Source organism: Hemiscyllium ocellatum, unplaced genomic scaffold (genome assembly GCF_020745735.1).
Source record: "Hemiscyllium ocellatum isolate sHemOce1 unplaced genomic scaffold, sHemOce1.pat.X.cur. R, whole genome shotgun sequence".
Taxonomy (NCBI): domain Eukaryota; kingdom Metazoa; phylum Chordata; class Chondrichthyes; order Orectolobiformes; family Hemiscylliidae; genus Hemiscyllium; species Hemiscyllium ocellatum.
In genome coordinates this window covers 1,333,229-1,354,452 of record NW_026867602.1, presented here as the reverse complement: position 1 = coordinate 1,354,452, position 21,224 = coordinate 1,333,229, and the positions used below count along the sequence as shown (strand labels likewise).

Sequence of the window (21,224 nt, the reverse complement as noted above, 5' to 3'; positions counted from 1 at the left end):
TTGTTTACAATGAAAGGACTTAGGCTGAAGGTGAAAGGGGGAAGATTGAAAAAGGACTAAGGGGTAACTTTTTCACACAGAAGGTGGTGCGTGTATGGAAAGAGCTGCCAGAGGAAGTGGAGGAGGCTGGCTCAATTACAGCATTTAAAAGGCATTTGGATGGGTATATGAATAGGAAGGGTTTGGAGAGAGCTATGGACTAAGTGCCAGCAAATGGGACTAGGTGACACTGGGATTCTGGTTGGCACAGACGAGTTAAACCAGGGAGTCTGTCTCTGTGCTGTATGACACTGACTCCCATTCTTGGACCTACTTCCAGACCGTGTCTCAGCTGGTCAGAGTTTCCCAGCACGTGGGTGGGGAAACAGATGTCATTTCGAAGGACGGGTCAGTTCCAGGCCATAGCTGCGGCCACAGTCTCACTCTGAAATCGTGCGTTCAAATTCGGCTTTAGGTAGTGGAGCGCACGTTAAGAAATATATAAATCAATCTGAATGAAAATAACAAAATTGCTACACACTCAGACTGTGGTTTGAAAAGACTGACTAGCTAATATCTGGACGAGAAAGAAAGCCAATGTCCTGATCTATATGCCCACTCTGACCCACACAGATTTTTAACTGCCCTATTGCAGAGGCAATGTAGATGGAGATACCACAAGTGCTCACATCAAGAGATTTAAAAAGAAAAGACAGTGGTCCTGAAACAGGGTCGGTGGGCACTCCAAGTCGACAGGGACGGAGGATCTTAGCCAAGTCATCAGGGTCAGAAGAAAGTGAGACTGATGGTGCAGAGGGTTCAGTAGAGATTTATCACAGTGCTGCTGGGAATGGAGGGACTGAATTATAAAGAATGACTAGAGGGGCTGGGACTTTGTTCCCTGGAACGTGGGAGATTAACAGGCGACCTTACATTTATAAAATAATGAGGGGTATAGATAGAGTTAATGGCAGGTGTCTTCAAGATGGGAATTTCAAGACTAAGGGGGACAATTTAAGATGAGAGGAGAGATTTAAACTGGGCAAGAGGGACAATTTGTTTTTACAACAAAGTTGGCTCATGTGTAGAATGAGTTCCTGAGGAAGTGGTGGATGTAGGTACAGTTAATGCTTAAAGGATATTTGGATTGGTAGATGATTGGGAAAAGTTTGGAGGGAGATGGGCAAGGAGCAGGCAGGTGGGACTGGTGTGGTTTGGGATTATGGTTGGACCGAAGGGTCTGTTTTGGTGACGTATGACTCGACGATCCAGGAGTTCTTCCCCTGACAGACCTACCCACCAAATACGGTGCACAGGTGGCACCAGAGTACAGCCACTTACTTGCGTTTGACGTCAAAGTCCAGGATGCGAATGTAATCCACAAGGACCGCAAAGGGACCGTCAGCCAAGTGCGTGGTTGACTGCCGCAGAATCTGGTTCAGCACAGTCCGGTGGGTTTCTGAGAAACGGAAAGAATTTAGAATCACAGATCGCTCAAGCAGCTCACAGCTTCTTGTACAAACCAAATCTGCGGAGCTACTTTTAAAATGCGACGTATTTAAATTGACATTTCATCTCCATGCATCCTGAAAATAAAAGCTCCCTCTACACTGTCCCCCATCAAGTCCTCCCAGGGACAGGGACAGCACGGGGTTAGATACAGAGTAAAGCTCCCTCTACACTGTCCCCCATCAAATCCTCCCAGGGACAGGGACAGCACGGGGTTAGATACAGAGTAAAGCTCCCTCTACACTGTCCCCTATCAAATCCTCCCAGGGACAGGGACAGCACGGGGTTAGATACAGAGTAAAGTTCCCTCTACAGTGACCCCCCATCAAACACTCCCAGTGACAGGGACAGCACAGGGTTAGATAGAGTAAAGCTTCCTCTACACTTTCCCCCACTCCATAAAACATTCCCAGGATATTAGAGACAGAGTAAACTTCTCTCTGCTCTTTTAAACAGAAAATAAAGCCCAGTCTAGCTGTCCCCATCAAACATTCCCAGGCTGACCAGCCAGCAGACAGACATTCAGTTCTGCATCTTTAAACAATCCTCCGAGGTTGATCCGAATCCTATAGGGCCAGCCCCTTGTTTCATTGTCCCCATCCCCACCTTTCACCTACCTGCGAAGCGCAGGAACTTCTGGGTGTCCGGGGGCAGGTTTGAGGAGATGTGCATGGAGGAAGGCTCACGGGAGAAGAAGGGGTCCAGGGAGGATGGGGTGGCTGGGGTGACGGGGGCTGGAGAGAGGGGCGGTGCCTCATCCTTGATGTGCGCGAGCTGGCTCTCCCTGGTGTCCCTCACGGGCGGCTTGCTCTCCCTCTCCGTCGCATGGACCAGGAAGAAGGCTTCGACCGCAGGCTGCAGCACTGCAGGAGAGAGCGACAGAGAGAGAGACAGACACAGGCGTCAAAACAAGAGGAAGCTGTACGGAAACACGAGCAAGCCAACTGCTGGTTTGTGATGCTGCCTCACCGAGGACTGCGTGCTGGTCGTGTGACTCCTCCAGTTCCTTCAGGCACTCTCCCAACATGTCCCACAACTCGTCCAGGCTCAGCTGCTCACTCAACAGCGGCAACTCAGGCAGCTTCTCCTCTTCCTTCTCCTTCTCACTTGCTTGGCTTCCGTCAGAACCTGCAGAGAAGCGACGAGACATTTGCCAGTCACGGGTGACTGCTCGGCTGTGATTTGTTCGGGGAAGGTACGTTCCGGGTGGGGGGGGGGGGGGGGGGGGGGGGGGGAAAGAGGTGTGCTTCCTAGACCACAATCGCAGTCTCAGACGTGCTGCAATGCTCCAGCTAGGCCCAATGCAAGCTGGAAGTACAGCATCTCACTGTCCACCCTGCCACCTTCAGGATTCTATACAGGGTTCACTTTTAGGGCCTGAATACCATCTTCCATGTCCTTTACCCACCCTCACAGCTCAGGGCCCTGCCAACGTGGGGTTCCAGCGCAGACAACTCATTTACTCCCACTCACTGTCCCAGTCATCAGCTTTCCTGTGGCTTAACTGCCTGGGCTCTCCCAGCTCGGAGGAAGGGCCACAGGAACTGAAACCTTAAACGCTGCTTTCTCTCTCTCTCTCTCTTCCCCCTACACATGACGTGCAGGTGCCGGTGTTGGACTGGGGTGGACAATGTCAAGAATCACACGACACCGGGGTATAGTCCAACAGGTTTATTTGAAACAGCAAGCTTTCATAGCCCCTGCTCCTTCCTCAGACAGCCAGTGAGAGAGAACACATCGGATGCAGAATTGCTAGGTAAAAGAGCTATGGGTGATATCTCGGCACAGTGACTGGGATTTACACACGAATCAGTCAAGACCTGCATCCCCATTCTAAATGATCAAAGGTTCAACAGCCATCGAGGTGTGTTCAATACATTGGCATAAGTTTAGAAGATCAAAGGGTTATTCTTATAAATTCTACATCGATGTGTTCTCTCTCACTAGCTCTCTGAGGAAGGAGCTATGAAAGCTTGCTGTTTGAAATAAAGCTGTTAGGCTATAACCTGGTGTTGTGTGGATATTAAGATTCTCTCTACACAGATACCGAGGGACCAGAGTTCCTGCAGCAATTTCCGCCCCTTACATCGCACGGGCCCGCCCGTTCGCACATACCAAGTGATAGTGACTCCTGGGCAGCTGGCGATGGCTGGTCCACGTCCATGGGAGACTCATCTCTTCGAGAAGCTCCTTCTGCCGGGTTTGCCTCGGACTTCACCAGCAGGAAGAGGATTGTTTTTAAAAAAAAGAGAGGAAGGTAAGCAGAAGTGACGGAAGGAGTCAGCGGGTGGGGAAGGGTCCGTTTGAACGAGCAGTTCAGGCAGGGCGGTGAACTTGGTGGCAGTTTGGTCTCAAGCCAGGTGTGAGGAGCTAAATTGCAAGGACAATCTCTCCTTTGCTCGGTTCTGACACCCCGAAAGATTGCTCCTGGGAACGTCTCTCCCTCAGTCCACCCTACACCAGTCTGCACAGTCCATAGACTCATTGTACCCTCTCCCCTTCCAGACCATCAGTCCCCTACCTGTAGTACTGACAGGCAAACAACTCCGCCGAGACACCTTTTACAGCTTCCGTTGGCCCAGGAACAGCGTAACGCTGTGGTGCAGAACCCACCAGATTAAAGAGGAACCCGCCCAGGTCCCTCACAGTAAGGGGCTCACATTTCTAAGTCAGAAACTCGATGAAGAGCTTTCAAAGCTCAATCACTGACAGAGAGGACACAAACTCACAGGAGCACAGTCTCTGTACTGGGCCAGATCAGCTTTTCATTACCATGTTGGAGAGGAGGTAAATATTATCCAATGGAACAGTCAGCTCTACTCCAGCCCATCTCATCTTACGTTCACCTGGCTGAAGGCAGACCAGGCCTCGGTTTATCAACGTTATTGTTTTCAGGACTGAGGGTCAAGGTAACAGCTCACCACGACCTTCTCCAGGGGCAACGAATGCTGGCCCAGCCAGTGACAACCAGTACCCATGAAATCGGGAGTTAACAGACAAGTCCCTAAAGGAAAAAGGTGCAAGCTCTCACGCTTTTCAAAGCTTACCTGGGAACTGGTACGTAACGTTTCTGTTGTTCGGGTTATTAGCCACTAGTAACGGCCCTCCACTAACCTGGCAGGATTGCTCTCCTGAAATAACTATAACCCCCCACCCCAGTCTCAATGCTAAACCCAGTGAGTCCACACTCAGGCCCCAAAGGAAGAGCTGCTCACAGTGGTTAAAGGCAAATACTCCAAGGATGGTTCAACAAGTCATCAGGAACTCTGCAAACCCAACCACAGGTACAAGCAGCCGCCCGTGTCGGGAAAGCAAAATGGGAAGTGGCTTCTGCAGAGCAACAAACAGAAACTACAAGCCAAGTACCACACAGCAGGGGGTGTGTGTGTGTGTGTGTGTGTGTGTGTGTGTGTGTGTGTGTGTGTGCGCGCGCGGGGGCGGGGGGAAGGAGAAGGACAGCACGTCTGTGTGCGTGCAGGGGGAGAGGTGGTGACACTGGATTTCCTATCCTGAGACCATGTGCTGCCAACCAAGCAAGCACAATGGCCTCCCCGACCCACCCGGGAGTGGGTGCTGAGCTGATGGGATCAGCAGAGCGCAGTGCAGAGATGACCACACGTACCACCCATGTACCACCGCAGCCTTCCCCCCCCCCTCAGCACATCACACGCTGCTTTCTGCGATCGGATACTGGAATGTAGTGTGTTGTACAGTCAGTGCTCTCAGACTGCAACGCAAACCCTATTAGGCCAAAGGCATGCCTACAGACGTTTCTCATTTAGCAGAGAACTGGAGAAGGCAGTGCGGGGGGTGGGTGGTGGGGGGGAAGGAGTGAAACAGGCCACCTCTGCAGCCTTGAAGGATACAGGGAGCAAACTCTGGCCAAGGGAAGGGCTTATACGAGGTTAGTGATCGCAACGGGAGGAACACAACGCAAACACAAACGAAAGCCTTGAATCGCGGCGCTCTGTTCAGAAACAAAACAACAGCCTGTTCGACGGACAGAAAACGGAACAGAAAACGTTAAAACTAAGAAACTAAAACCACAAGTGCCCTGCAAGCGGCACAGGCATCATGCTAACCATGGCTGTTTGCTGCTGTCTTCTGGCTTGTTGGCCCTCACGTACCATTTGTATGATGGCGTCAGCCTCAGCCTCCAGCTGCCGCACAGCTGCCTGGATGCTGCTTGCCGAACCCATTGTCGAGGTTCCTGAGAAACAAGGAGACAGACAGACGGAGGGGGGAAAGAGACAGGTCAATTTCATTTCTCCACACCATGGCACCTCTGCCCCAAAGAAACAGCGCACCCAGCCACTTCACTGCAAAGCACTACGGCAAGTTACAACGTCTGTCGTAACCTCGTCACTGCTCTGATCAGGAGCAATGCCACGGGTGGGTCAGCACCCCCAGCACTACGGCAAGTTATAACGTCCATCGTAACCCTGTCACTGCTCTGATCAGGAGCAATGCCACGGGTGGGTCAGCACCCCCAGCACTACGGCAAGTTATAACGTCCATCGTAACCCTGTCACTGCTCTGATCAGGAGCAATGCCACGGGTGGGTCAGCACCCCCAGCACTACGGCAAGTTACAACGTCCGTCGTAACCCCGTCACTGCTCTGATCAGGAGCAATGCCACGGGTGGGTCAGCACCCCCAGCACTACGGGAAGTTATAACGTCCATCGTAACCTCGTCACTGCTCTGATCAGGAGCAATGCCACGGGTGGGTCAGCACCCCCAGCACTACGGGAAGTTATAACGTCCATCGTAACCTCGTCACTGCTCTGATCAGGAGCAATGCCACGGGTGGGTCAGCACCCCTGACTATTCCACTGCAGCGAGTTACAACGTGACTAAACACCGCCCCCGCTCTGATCGGAAGCGATGAGAAAAATGAGGGGGAAAAAAACCAAGGAGAATTAAATCTGACGGCACATCTCCAAGACTGCGCACAGCAATGCAAAACTCACTGGGCACAGGGTGGCACTCTGAAGCGAGCCGCGTTCTCCAGAAGGTCCGAGGACACCACTGGGGTCCCGAGTTCTGAGGGAGGAGTGTGCGGCCATGTCCAGCGGGTGACTCAGATACACAGACACAATCACAGACTCCGCGTGAGGGGGGGTGCGGGGGTTGATGTTTGTGCCAGACCGCGGTGCCTCCCTATCCCACCACCGTAATCACTCATACCTAGCCGTCCAGTCTCCTTGGCTTTCTTGTTTGCTCGCCGGGTGGCGTCCCGAAGCTGGATGATGACCTGCAGGATGCGCAGGAAGAACTTCTGCGTGGAGGTCTTGGACGTCAACATTGACATGGAAGGCAACTGGAGCTCCCGGCCACCGAGCGGGCGCTTGTGGGATGCCACAATGACCACGTTCTCCGCGGTGTCGAACCTGGAGGGGACGGGAGAAAACGTCAGCCGACATTTCCAAAAGCCCTCTGAGCACGCTCCACTCAAGTACAGAGCAGAGAGGCTCGCAGCCCACACTGTCCCTGGACACGGACCCACAATCTCGGATGATTTTCATGGGACCGGGTCAGTGAAGACACCAAATGCGACACGCCATCTCGATCATCACCCTAATTCAAGGCAACAGATCCAGCGTCACAACCAACATTCATCCCTCAGAGAATCACAGGACCCCTACACAGCCCATTCAGCCCATCAAGTCCACATTGACCCTCCAAAGAGCATCCCACCCAGACCCACTCACCTACACTATCACTGGAACTCTATTTCCCATTCCGCATTCACTTAGCCTGCACAGCCCTGGGCACTACGAGGACAATTTAGCACAGCCAATCCACCCTAACCTGCACATCCCTGGGCACTACGGGGACAATTTAGCACGGCCAATCCACTCTAACCTGCACATCCCTGGGCACTACGGGGACAATTTAGCATGGCCAATCCACCCTAACCTGTACATCCCTGGGCACTACGGGACAATTTAGCACGGCCAATCCACCCTAACCTGCATATCCCTAGACACTGTGGGACAATTTAGCACGGCCAATCCACCCTAACCTGTACATCCCCGGGCACTACGAGGACAATTTAGCACAGCCAATCCACCCTAACCTGCACATCCCTGGGCACTACGGGGACAATTTAGCACGGCCAATCCACTCTAACCTGCACATCCCTGGGCACTACGGGGACAATTTAGCATGGCCAATCCACCCTAACCTGTACATCCCTGGGCACTACGGGACAATTTAGCACGGCCAATCCACCCTAACCTGCATATCCCTAGACACTGTGGGACAATTTAGCATGGCCAATCCACCCTAACCTGCACATCCCTGGGCACTACGGGACAATTTAGCATGGCCAATCCACCCTAACCTGCACATCCCTGGGCACTATGGGGACAATTTAGCACAGCCAATCCACCCTAACCTGCACATCCCTGGGCACGACGGGACAATTTAGCACGGCCAATCCACCCTAACTTGTACATCCCTGGGCACTATGGGGACAATTTAGCACAGCCAATCCACCCTAACCTGCACATCCCTGGGCACGACTGGACAATTTAGCACGGCCAATCCACCCTAACCTGCACATCCCTGGGCACTACGGGACAATTTAGCATGGCCAATCCACCCTAACCTGCACATCCCTGGGCACTACGGGGGACAATTTAGCACGGCCAATCCACCCTAACCTGTACATCCCTGGGCACTACGGGACAATTTAGCACGGCCAATCCCACCCTAACCTGCACATCCCTGGGCACTACGGGGGACAATTTAGCATGGCCAATCCACCCTAACCTGCATATCCCTGGGTACTACGGGGACAATTTAGCACGGCCAATCCACCCTAACCTGTACATCCCTGGGCACTACGGGACAATTTAGCACGGCCAATCCCACCCTAACCTGCACATCCCTGGGCACTACGGGGGACAATTTAGCATGGCCAATCCACCCTAACCTGCACATCCCTGGGTACTACGGGGACAATTTAGCACGGCCAATCCACCCTAACCTGTACATCCCTGGGCACTACGGGGACAATTTAGCATGGCCAATCCACCCTGACCTACACATCCCTGAGCACTATGGGGACAATTTAGCACGGCCAATTCCACCCTAACCTGTACATCCCTGGGCACTACGGGGACAATTTAGCACGGCCAATCCCACCCTGACCTACACATCCCTGAGCACTATGGGGACAATTTAGCACGGCCAATTCCACCCTAACCTGTACATCCCTGGGCACTACGGGGACAATTTAGCACGGCCAATCCCACCCTAACCTGTGCATCCCTGGGCACTACGGGACAATTTAGCACGGCCAATTCCACCCTAACCTGTACATCCCTGGGCACTACGGGGACAATTTAGCACGGCCAATCCCACCCTAACCTGTGCATCCCTGGGCACTACGGGACAATTTAGCACGGCCAATCCCACCCTAACCTGCACATCCCTGGGCACTACGGGACAACTTAGCATGACTAATTCACTGCAGGCCCCGTGCAGCCAAGAAAGGGAAAGCTGCTTCCTGCTCCCACGGCGACTGTTCTTACCGGCTCTGCATCTTCCCTTTCAGCTTGGTCAGGTGCGGGTGGTCGTCCGGTGTCCCGTCGGGAGATGGGCCCTCCGAGTGCGCTCTCCGCTGCTGCTCCAGGTTATACTCCCGCAGCTCGGCCAGTAAGGTACCTGACAGACCCACCCGGGGCGGAGGGGGAGGGAGGAAAGAGAACGCAGGCTCAATGGTCTGGAAGGGCGACAGGAGAAGCAACTCAAAATGCCAGGAGGGGGCAGAAAAGTGAGAGAGGTGGGGACACGCGAGTAGAGGGAGAAATTTACAGGAAAGGGGTTGCACTGAGCAGGTCTTTCACTGCTCAATTCTGCGAAAAATCCAAGGGAGATGCGAAAATGTAGACACTTGGGCAGGATCTTCACTGTGAAACAGTGGGAAAACTCAGCAGAGTCTGAGGAGAGAAATCAGAGCTACCGTCAATTTCTCTTCACACATGCTACCAGACCTGCTGGGCTTATCCCAACAATTCCGGTTTTGGTTTCTGACTCCCAGCGCCCGCAGCTCTTTCGCTTTTTCATTTTAGTGTGTCCACCGGGAAGCCTGAAGCTCGACTCGCGGATCACCAGCGATTTATCGTTGGCCACGTGGTCTCCTGCACTAAGATTGTTTGAGGGCTATTGCAACCATCACAGAGCTGTCCACCGCAGACAGGGCTTTGTCAAGGTAGGAATAGAATGCAGGGGAGTTCGACCACAAGGGAAACAACGACTTTTCAACAGGTCCAGCGTCCACACACTAGTGGTAAATGATGAATAAGGACATGAACTTGCAAGGAGGTGCAAAGGATGAATGGCCTCCTTCCTATTGGAAAGGGTTCAGAAAAAATTTACAAGGATATTCCCAGGGTTGGAGGATTTGAGCTATAGGGAAAGTTGAACAGGCTGGGGCTATTTTCCCTAAAGTGTCGGTGGCTGAGGGGTGACCTTATAGAGGTTTACAAAATTATGAGGGGCAGGGATAGGGTAAATAGGTAAAGTCTTTTCCCTGGGGTGAGAGAGTCCAGAACTAGAGGGGCATAGGTTTAGGGTGAGAGGGGAAAGATATAAAAGAGACCTAAGGGGCAACTTTTTCACACAGAGGGTGGTACGTGTATGGAATGAGCTGCCAGAGGATGTGGTGGGGGCTGATACAATTGCAACATTTAAAAGGCATTTGGATGGGTAGATGAACAGGAAGGGTTTGGAGGGATGTGGGCCAGGTGCTGGCAGGTGGGACTAGATTGGGTTGGGACCTCTGGTCGGCATGGACGGGTTTCCATGCTGTGCATCTCTATGACTATGAATTAACTGGCCTGAGCACAGGGTTTGAAAATAATGGGAAGGGGAGGAGTCACCAAGTCACACACAGGCTGAGAAATACCGAGGGCGCAGCACCTCGCGTGAATGAGTGGGGAAGAGGGGGAGGGAGAGGGAGCAAGGATGTATGGACACAGGGAACAGAGAGACAGTACGGTGGTGAGGAGGGTTGGTACCTATCTGCTGGCAGAGCGTGTATCCCAGTTGGCGGGCTCCACTGAGCAGCAGTTTCAGGACAGTGTCCCTGGTTCCTGGCTCGCCCCTGGACAGCTGCAACAGGATGTTCGCTGCATCTTCAAGGCCTTCTTCTGAACACGAGTGGGAGGTCAGCACCTGTCACAACACAAGAGACGGAGAAGGTTATCACAGGAGTCAGGAAATGCCAGCCCCACCCTGGGTTCGAAACCCCAAACCTCTGGAGAATGATTTGATGTCATTGACTGTTGTCACGTACCACAGTACGGTGAAAAGGTTTGTATCGCGTGCAGTGCTGGCAGATCATACCATACAAAGTATGTTAGGGTAATACCACAGAGTGAGGAATACAGTGTTAGAGCTGCAGGAGGCGCAGGGAGTGGGTCAACATTACATTTAACGGCTCAAGACGAATTGTGACTAAACCCTCAGTCAATTCAAATTCAACCCAGAATAAAAAGGCAAGCCTTGCTCACAGAAGCCACAAGACTACCATGTTCACGCAGGGAAGGCCTGGTTTACACAGGAACCAGACTCAGGGCGATTGGATTAACTCTCAGATGCTCTCTCAAAGAGCTGCAGTGAGGCACCCCGTGTGTACTCAGGGTGGGAGCAGTCATGGGAAAACCAAGCTAAAAACTACAACGGCCCCCCACCACCCACCTCCGTCACCCAGTTACAACAACCCTTCAATAAACACACAAGGACCGAGCCAGAGAACACAATCCAACAACGGGCCTCCAAGTAAAAGGGATTTGCAGAGTGCCATTCCTGACTGGATAATCGAGACACAGGAAAAATCAAACCATTTTGGGATCAGAGACACCCAGAGGCTTGGCGTCAGTGATGGTCCTTGGCTGAAGTTAGGACCAAGAGGAAGCTGGTGTCGCTAGGTGGGATGGAGCGAGAAGAGATGGGAGAGGCTCCACGCGCAGGGGGATGGAAACACACCAAATGTCTTACGTTACCTCCACGGAAAGCTGCAACTGTTTCTCCGTCAGACCTGAGTTCTGGATCTTGCTTTCGTTGGCACTGGCAGCTCCTTCTGGCGTGGCTTTAGCCGGAGACTTGGCTGCTTTCGGAGGAGCTGGTGAGAAACGGGACAGCAGGTTACATTTGACGGACCGACGGGGATAAGTTACGGGAGTGCACTTGCCCTACTTGGTTAGCGTTCGCACAGCACATTCCTATTGCTGCCAATGCCAGCAGTGAGTGCCAGGTCAGGAGCACAGACCGGACAAGTCAGGGGGCAAGTTAAAAGCAGCACAAGTCTCTCCCAGCTGTAAATATCAATGAAGCACTGTACTCTGATTCAGCACTTTTGAGTCGTAAAGAACAGCTGTTAGCCCAGCTCACAACTCGGTTTGAAGTTCACCACCAGGTCAATGATACAGGTATTTAACATTAGTGTAGCCAGAACCTCAACTGACCTTGGAGCGTACGATGGGAACAGCGGTGAGGAAACTTTACTCCCAATTTGAGAGCGCGCAGTGGTATCTGTGCTTGCAGTTTGTGACAACAGAGGAAGTTCACTCGCAGTTTCAAGGAGTAGACAGCTTTACTCTGTAACTAACCCCCTGTCCCTGACCCTGGGAGTGTTTGATGGGGGGGGGGACAGTGTAGAGGGAGCTTTACTCTGCATCTAACCCCGTGCTGTCCCTGTCCCTGGGAGGGTTTGATGGGGGGACAGTGTAGAGGGAGCTTTACTCTGTATCTAACCCCATGCTGTCCCTGTCCTGGGGGGTGAGGGAAGAGTGTGTAGAGGGAGCTTTACTCTGTAACTAACCCCGTGCTGTCCCTGTCCTGGGAGTGTTTGATGGGGGGGGGGACAGTGTAGAGAGAGCTTTACTCTGTATCTAACCCCGTGCTGTCCCTGTCCCTGGGAGTGTTTGATGGGGGGGGGACAGTGTAGAGGGAGCTTTACTCTGTATCTAACCCCATGCTGTCCCTGTCCCTGGGAGTGTTTAATGGACACATTATTCTGAATCGAGCCCTGTCCTACTTGATGTGTGGACATGCAGAGGGATAGAGGGAGCAGGTCACTGAGACAGAGACACGTCCATGTGGCTGGGAGCACTTACAGGTGACGGAGCCAACCAGGGTCACTTCAGTGGGGCCGCTGTGGTTAATCACGACCTCGGTTGCCTTGTCGGGCAGCGCGATGGAAATGAGCGAGAGGAGCCGCAGGAGCTTTTCTGTCAGCAGCGAGCTCCGTCGGATAACCGGGTGTGAAAGCATGTTCATCAGCTGGCCTAGGGGCGACGACTCCAGGCTGCACTGGCTGTTCTCCCCCTCGTTGTTGGACAACGGAGTGGCCTTGACCGAGGTCTTGCCTTTCCGGCTGACGTTCATATTGTCCAGCTTGACCAGCAAGTCCCAGAAGTCTGTGGAGATGCCCAGGCTGGGCCCACCACCTCCTCCCCCACCACCACCCCCTCCACCTGCTGGCTGACCAAGGCACGGGCTGTTGGCTGACTGCTTGTTCAGTTTCTCCTTATCGGTTTCAGTGCTTGCCTCCTTGGTCCTCTGCTGCGTGAAATGGCTCGGGAAGACCTGCAAACAAAGTACAGGGTCACTACTGATTTACAGAGCTGATTAAACTCCTCTTCCGCTTGCTCCCCACTCCCGCCATCAATCCGAGGAGGGTTCCGGAAAAGGAACAGGCTACTCGGCCCCTCCAAACCTATCCCATCCACCCACTGGTGATCTGTCCTGTCCATACAGGACAGGAAAAACGTGTAGCTGTTATAGCTGCTCCTTTTTGAGGTATTTTAGGTGTTTGGAAGGAATTCTCTCGAATATCAGGAACAACAATTACTGTGTTATATGCTATGCAATTGTTTTGGAACTTTGGAGGGAAACAAAACGTCAAAACAATGGCACTTTTGAAAGGGAGATGGAGTGAGGCAGTGAGCACATGGTCTGTAAGGGAGAGAGAGCGCGAGAGAGAGCCCCAAACTGCTAACTGACACAGCAGTGTATCTGCCTGGTTACTGCCTTTGCTGTTTGAATTCACGTATCGCTGAACATAGGAGTGTGACACCGGAGGAAAACAGTGAAATTCACAACTGATCTTGGAGGAACTAGCTTGGGAAAGGTCACAGCAAAGTAACAGATAAGTGAATAATTTTAAGTATAGCCTTGCTGTAAGTCTACAATAGTGAGTAGAGTGGGTTCTTCCTTGATTATATGTTTTATTGGGATCTGTCTCTTGATTAAACTTTAAAATATAAGCCAGGAGCATTAAGTTAACCTGGAGTAGTGTTTTATAGAGCAATAAAACAATTATATTTTCTGGCTCTGTTGATCGGAAGGAGCAAAATGGCAGGTAAAGGGATGGCTGGAAGATGGGAAGCCTTCAGGAATGAGATAACCAGTGTCCAGAGACAATATGTCCCTGTTAGGGTGAAAGGAAAGGCTGGGAGGTGTAAGGAATGCTGGATGACTAAAGAAATTGAGGTTTTGGTTAAGAAAAAGAAAGAAGCACAAGTCAGGTATAGACAGGGGAGATCGAATGATCGAGTATAAAGGCAGGAAGAGTATACCTAAGAGGGAAATCAGGAGGGCAAAAATGGGGACATGGAGATAGTTTCGGCAAATACGGTTAAGGAGAATCCAAAGGGTTAAGGACAAAAGGGTAACTAGGGAACGAATAGGACCCCTCAAAGATCAGCAAAGCCGGAGGAGAAAGGGGAAGATACTAAACGAGTATTTTGCATCAGTGTTTACTGTGGAGAAGGACATGGAAGATATAGAATGTAGGGAATTAGATGGTGACATCTTGAAAAAGGTCCATATTACAGGGAAGAAAGTGCCTGATGTCTTCAAAGGCATAAAGCTGGATAAATCTCCAGGACCTGATCAGGTGTACCTGAGAACTCTGTGGGAAGCTAGGGAAGTGATTGCTGGGCCCCATGCTGAGATATTTGTATCGATAGTCACCGGTGAGGTGCTGGAGACTGGAGATTGGCTGATGTGGTACCATTATTTAAGAAAGGTAGTAAGAACAAGCCAGGGAACTATGGGCCGGTGTGCCTGACATTGGTGGTAGGCAATTTGTGGGAGGAAATTCTGAGGGACATGATTGACATGTATTTGGAAAGCCTGATGAGGGATCGTCAACATGGCTTAGTGTGTGGGAAATCATGTCTCACAAACTTGAGCTTTTTTGAAAAAGTAACAAAGAAGATTGATGAGGACAGAGCGGTAGATGTGATCTGTATGGAGTTCAGTAAGGCATTCGACAAGGTTCCCCATGGGAGACTAGTTAGCAAGGTTAGATCTCATGGAATACAGGGAGAACTAGCCATTTGGATACAGACCTGGCTCAAAGGTAGAAGACAGAGGGTGGTGGTGGAGGGTTGTTTTTCAGACTGGAGGCCTGTGACCAGTGGAGTACCACAAGGATCGGTGCTGGGTCCTCTACATTTCATCATTTATATAAATGATTTGGACATGAACATATGAGGTATAATTATTAAGTTTGCAGATGACACCAAAATTGGAGGTGTAGTGGACAGCGAAGGAAGTTACCTCAGATTACAACAGGATCTTGATCAGAAGGGCTAATGGGCTAAGAAATGGCAGATGGAATTTAATTTAGACAAATGCAAGGTGCTGCATTTTGGGAAAGCAAATCTTTGCAGCACTTGTACACTTAATAGTAAGGTCCTAAGGGAGTGTTACTGAGGAAAGAGACCTTGGAGTGCAGGTTCATAGCTGCTTGAAAGTGGAGTCGCAGGTAGATAGGATAGTGAAGGCAGCGTTTGGTATGCTTTCCTTTATTGGTCAGAGTATTGAGTACAGGAGTCGGGAGGTCATGTTGCGGCTGTACAGGACATTGGTTAGGGCCACTGTCAGAATATTGTGTGCATCTCTGGTCTCCTTCCTATCAGAAAGATGCTGTGAAACTTGAAAGGGTTCAGAAAAGATTTACAAGGATGTTGCCAGGGTTGGAGGATTTCAGCTACAGGGAGAGGCTGAACAGGCTGGGGCTGTTTTCCCTGGAGCGTCGGAGGCTGAGGGGTGACCTTATAGAGGTGTAGAAAATCATGAAGGGCATGGATAGAATGAATAGACAAAATCTTTTCCCTGGGTAGGCAATTCCAGAACTAGAGGAGCATAGGTTTAGGGTGAGAGGGGAAAGTTTAAAAGGGACCCAAGGGGCAACTTTTTCACGCAGAGGGTGATAAGTGTATGGAATGAGCTGCCAGAGGTAGTGGTGAAGGCTAGTACACGTGCAACATTAAAGAGGCATCTAGATGGGTATGTGAATAGGAAGGGTTTGGAGGGATATGGGCCGGGTGCTGGCAGGTGGGACTAGATTGGGTTGGGACATCTGGGTCAGCATGGACGAGTTGGACCGAAGGGTCTGTTTCCGTGCTGTACATCTCTATGGCTCTATCCCAGAGGACAATTTATTTGCTCGGTCATCGAGAACTGCCAGACCTCTGCCTTCAAAAAACTTCAAGGGTTCTGTATCCACAAATTTGAGGGGCTCCAGTGATGCTTTGTTAAATATCTAGAGAAACTCTTACTATCTATCTGTCTTTAGATTTCTAGCGAGCTCTTTCTCAGTTTTGCCCCCGTTAATTTGTTTTGCCATTCCTTGCTTTTCTTTGGTGATATTCTGATCTGCCCGCATTCTTTGCACAATTATGTTTTCTTTCTTTAAGTCTGATATATCTTAAGTTTGCTCAGATGAGCGCGGCAGTGGGTTCTCTCAGTCTCTCTCTCTCGTTGGAAAGTACTGAAATAACCCCTTAAGCTGGAACTGACAATCGGAAGCGGCAGGGACATATCACAATAAATGCCAGAGGAAAGATCACAGAAGCGCTTCACAGGAGGCTCCCAAGCACTGAGGATGTCACTTAGACAGGGGACGAAACGTCTGCAACACAAATTCCCAGCTCGGCGAACAGAACCACAACAACGAGCACCCGAGCTACAAATCCTCTCCCAAACTTTGAACTTAAACACCTGTTGCTGCATCTCTATCCTTCTAATCTAATCTAATCGCACCCTTACAATCACCCTTATTCAAGTCTCAAACACTAACCTCGGACTCATTCCTCTCTCCCTCAGAGTATTAAATTCAATCACATTCTATGTGATGGTGCCCTCGGTAGCAGCAATTAAAGCTTTTTCCTTCTAGTTGTCTCCAGTATGTGCTGTTCTAAGAAACTACCACAATTAAAAAAAAGTCTATGAACTCACCTAGGCTACCTTTGCCCATCAGATCATTTCCGATCTCACTGCAAGCTACAATCCCCCCCTGGATTATAATAATTATTTCCTCCTCTGTATTGGATTTTAGCGTGCAGTTCATGCTCAGGGGCTACATGCCTGTTTGTCATCTCAGTCCAAGCCACTTCTACACCCCCAAACCCAGGCCATTCCTCTCTATAGTTATTTTAAAATTTGTTCACAGGACATGGACGTCGCTGGCTGGGCCCAGCATTTACTGGCCATCTCTATTTACCCAGGAGGCAGTTCAGAATCAGCCACATGGCTGTGAATGAACTAGACAGCTGACACAGCTGCCATTAGGGGAGCTTTTCACTGAACCCAAATTTCAACACAGTAACCTGGAGCTCCTGATGACCAGTCCAACGACGTGACCGTTATGTCACACACCCTCACATGAACCAGCAGAGCAGCCCCTGCACATTTTCCCAGTATGCTGCCCTTCCCAAATGCCCTGTAACCTGCCATATTCATCTCAATCCACGTGGTTAGTCATAGAGTCAGAGTAACACGGCATGGAAGCAGGCCTTTCAGCCCAAACTGGTCCATGCTAATCATAGTGCCCAACTGCCCGCATGTGGTCCACCATATCTCTCCCGGCCCTTCCCATCCAAGTACTGATCGAAGTGCTGCTGGAAAATGTTACTGTTGTGCCTCTGTCTCTATAATGCAGATCAGAATGTATTTATTCACTGCTCTTTGTATGATCAATCCATCACTTGGGTTTGAATACAACATGCATGGAGATTCACAGCCTTCAGTGAGGCCCTTTTATTATTGTTAGAACCGCTAGGCTCTCCCTGTTGGTTTATGTCCAGGCTGGGAAGACAGTGTAGAGGGAGCTTTACTCTGTACCTAACCCCATGCTGTCCCTGGGAGTGTTTGATGGGGGGACAGTGTAGAGGGAGCTTTACTCTGTATCTAACCCCGTGCTGTCTCTGTCACTGGGAGTGTTTGATGGAGGGACAGTGTAGGGGGAGCTTTACTCTGTATCTAACCCCGTGCTGTCTCTGTCCCAGGGAGTGTTTGATGGCGGGACAGTGTGGAGGGAGCTTTACTCTGTATCTAACCCCGTGCTGTCCCTGTCCCTGGGATGCCTGGAGCAGGTCTCACCTTAGCAAGCTGGATGAGGGTGTCCAGGACGTGCCGACAGACAACGGGAGCAGCCTGGGGGTGGATGTGGACAGTGGAGCCACAGCCCACATGTTTCTCCGAGTGCTTGCGCCCTCCGGACCGCTGGATCTGGAAGATGTTGGTGCGACAGCCCAGGGCGGCGTCCATGGAGACGGAGAGCCAGGAGAGCTGGCTGGTGGCCTTGGCTTCCATCTTGTGCAGCAGGTCCAGCGGCCGGTGCTCGTGGGCGGCTGCGGCAGTAGACGGCATACCGGGGCCCGGTTTGGTGGCCTTCTTGCCCTTCTCCTCAGGGTGCTTGGGGGTCTCGATGCACAGCTCGCTCTCGCTGCTGCGCTGCAGGATGGACAGCAGGCTCTTGATGACCCAGTTGCGCGTCTGCGTGTGGTAGCACAGGTTCCGCAGGACTCGGTGCAAGCGGCTGGTGTTCAGCTTGGGCTCGTCCACAAAGAGCAGCACCAGCAAGCAGGAGAGTGCCTCATGGTCCAGGAGGAGGCGCCCTCGCAGTCGCAGCAAGCTGTCCACATTGCTGCTACTCGATGCTCTGCAGGAGGGGGGGGGGGGTGGGGAAGAGGAGGATGAGAGGGAGGAGGAAGCAGGTCACGTGTCAACAGGACCCCCAATTAAAACCAGCAGCTCAACTGTACATTTCCCCGACGTGACGTCTCGAGACACAGATAGAGTCATAGAGATGTACAGCATGGAAACAGACCCTTCGGTCCAACCCGTCCATGCTGACCAGATATCGCAACGCATCTAGTCCCACCTGCCAGCACCCGGCCCATATCCCTCCAAACCCTTCCTGTTCATATACCCATCCAAATGCCTCTTAAATGTTGCAATTGTACCAGCCTCCACCACTTCCTCTGGCAGCTCATTCCATACACGTACCAAACTCTGTGTGAAAAAGTTCCCCTTAGGTCTCTTTTATATCTTTCCCCTCTCACCTTAAACCTATGCCCTCTAGTTCTGAACACTCGACCCCAGGGAAACTACTTTGCCTAATTATCCTATCCATGCCCCTCATGATTCTATAAACCTCTGACACTCCAGGGAAAACAGCCCCAGCCTGTTCAGCCTCTCCCTGTAGCTCAAATCCTCCAACCCTGGCAACATCCTTGTCAATCTTTTCTGAACCCTTTCACATTTCACAACATCTTTCCGATAGGAAGGAGACCAGAATTGCACGCAATATTCCAACAGTGGCCTAACCAATGTCCTGTACAGCCGCAAGATGACCGCCCAACTCCTGTACTCAATACTCTGACCAATAAAGGAGAGCATACCAAACGCTGCCTTCACTATCCTGTCTCCCTGCGACTCCACTTTCAAGGAGCTATAGACCTGCATTCATTGCACATAGACACGTGGATATTCTGACCAGAGAGTCACAGGGTCATACAGCACACCGACTTACATACCTTTACAATCAGTCACCCCATATCCTTCTGAAAGCAATTACTGAACCTACTTCCACCGTCCCTGCAGATCTCTCATATCCCCTAAGTTCTCTCTGGTTCACTCATCGTTTAAAATCTGAGCTCCTTGGTTACTGACCCAGTCACTCGCTTAAACCCACAGGCCCTTCCACTCCTCCAGTAAACTGCCCCTTAAAACATCACTGCTCTAACGACAAACATCCCAGCTCCCCCATTCCCTCTGCACCGATGCAGTCTCGCAGCCCTGCGCCTATCCCAGTACATCTCCCAGCAACCTTCTCCACTCAGAGTAGCAGAGTCCTATCGCGCGACCAGTTGGGTACGAACGAGGACCCGAACCTTGTGTTGGGAGCAGAGCTTTGCTCCGATTACCTGTCGTGGGACCTGGGTCCTGCCAATGTGTTGCGCGTGGTGTACCTGTTGTGGGTGCTGCTCCCCCACTGAAACGCTCCACTCCTCTGCACGGCCAGGCGCGTGTACTGCACCCCTCGGTTCCCTCCCAGGCGCCCGGTGAAGCCTGCGGGACATAGCAGGGGGTTAGAATTCACGGCATGGCACGGCACATCCCTCAATCGCTGTGGCCGTGAATTACAAACAGTGCTGGTAAACACTCCGGGGGGCCCTGGACACAACTAGCACCCGACCCTCCTCCCCACCATCAAACCCAGACGGTGCTGGGAGGGACAGGCACAGCACGCTCCCCCCCCCACCAAACAAAACAGTGCCAAGGGTGGTGAACAGCCCAAGTCGGAGGCTTTGGGGGAAACAGACAGTGGTATCGCAGGCAGCTGGGAGGGAGGTGGAAGCCGAGATGGGGAGACGTGAGAGAGAGGAGGGCCAAGTGATGTGGCTGACCACTTTTAGACAATCCAAGGACCAGTTAGCCGTGGGCAACAAATTCTGGCCTGGGCAATGATGCCCACATACCAAGGGAGAGGACGCTGTTAAAAACAGGCCTCTTCAATTTTAGATGGCACTACACGGGTGTCTGAGGTCGGGAGGACCGAGAGCACACCAGGAAGGGGAAGCAGTCACTGACTGCCCGACCCTCTGACATGCAAGCCCATTTTTAAACAATAATAAAACCCAAAAGAACTGCAAAGGAGCAAGTTACTGCAGATGCTGGAACCTGTACTGAAAACAAAAAAATGCTGGAAATCACAGCGGGTCGGGCTGCATCCACGGACAGACAGCAAGCTAACGCTTTGAGTCAGGATGACTCCTTTTCTCGGCTCTGAAGTCGCCATCTGGACTCGATAGCTGCCTGACTCACTGTGATCTCCAGCATTTTTTGTTTTCAGCGTAGAACTGCGGATGCAGGAAATCAGAAACAAGGATCTGCTCAGCAGATCGGGCAGCATCTCCTCTCTGGAGTGTCGTCACTGGACCCAAGACCTGAACCCTGCTTTCTCCCACCACAGAGACCGGCGGGCTCACTGAGATTTTCCCAGCAACTTCCGATTTTGCTTTGTGTTTAAGCCGGGGAGCTCCAGCTCAATCCTAGACGACACGCCGAAGGTACGATGACAGACAGGGGGGGGTGGGGGGACAGGAGCAGGATGGGTACCTGTGCTCCGCAGGATGGCAGACAGCGCAGATGAACTGCTGTGGCTGAACAAGCGCTCGTGCATCAGCTGCCGTTGCCTGGCCTCCTGTTCCCGGCGCAAGGCCTGAGCCTCAGCCGCGATGTCTGGTGGCATCACTGCCAGCACGCTGTCCTCCATGTCCTCCAGCACGCTCCGCCGCAGGTCGGAAGGCAGCGTCTGGATGAAGGTGACCGGGTCCATCGGGGTGTCAGGATTGGCTGTCTGTGCCAGCTCTCTCCGCTGCTGCTCCACTCGCTGCTGGGCCAGTACCTGGAAGGTGGCAGG

At 51.8% G+C, this 21,224-nt stretch overlaps 1 protein-coding gene across 8 annotated transcripts in view; it reads right to left on the bottom strand.

The window, feature by feature from the left end:
- Positions 1-21,224, bottom strand: part of huwe1 (HECT, UBA and WWE domain containing E3 ubiquitin protein ligase 1) — a 217,123-nt gene that overhangs the window by 10,876 nt on the left and 185,023 nt on the right. For 6 of the 8 annotated variants that reach the window (XM_060822431.1, XM_060822430.1, XM_060822432.1 and 3 more), the window contains 13 exons: positions 20,921-21,209; positions 19,726-19,870; positions 17,897-18,458; positions 12,619-13,090; positions 11,506-11,624; positions 10,519-10,675; positions 9,031-9,163; positions 6,677-6,879; positions 5,571-5,698; positions 3,604-3,700; positions 2,458-2,616; positions 2,106-2,351; positions 1,321-1,438 (listed from right to left, as the gene is read on the bottom strand). In XM_060822431.1, the coding sequence (XP_060678414.1) occupies positions 1,321-1,438; positions 2,106-2,351; positions 2,458-2,616; positions 3,604-3,700; positions 5,571-5,698; positions 6,677-6,879; positions 9,031-9,163; positions 10,519-10,675; positions 11,506-11,624; positions 12,619-13,090; positions 17,897-18,458; positions 19,726-19,870; positions 20,921-21,209 (2,828 nt within the window). The remainder of the gene's footprint in view (positions 1-1,320; positions 1,439-2,105; positions 2,352-2,457; positions 2,617-3,603; positions 3,701-5,570; positions 5,699-6,676; positions 6,880-9,030; positions 9,164-10,518; positions 10,676-11,505; positions 11,625-12,618; positions 13,091-17,896; positions 18,459-19,725; positions 19,871-20,920; positions 21,210-21,224) is intronic. The other 2 variants (XM_060822435.1, XM_060822434.1) reach the window with 2 other exon arrangements.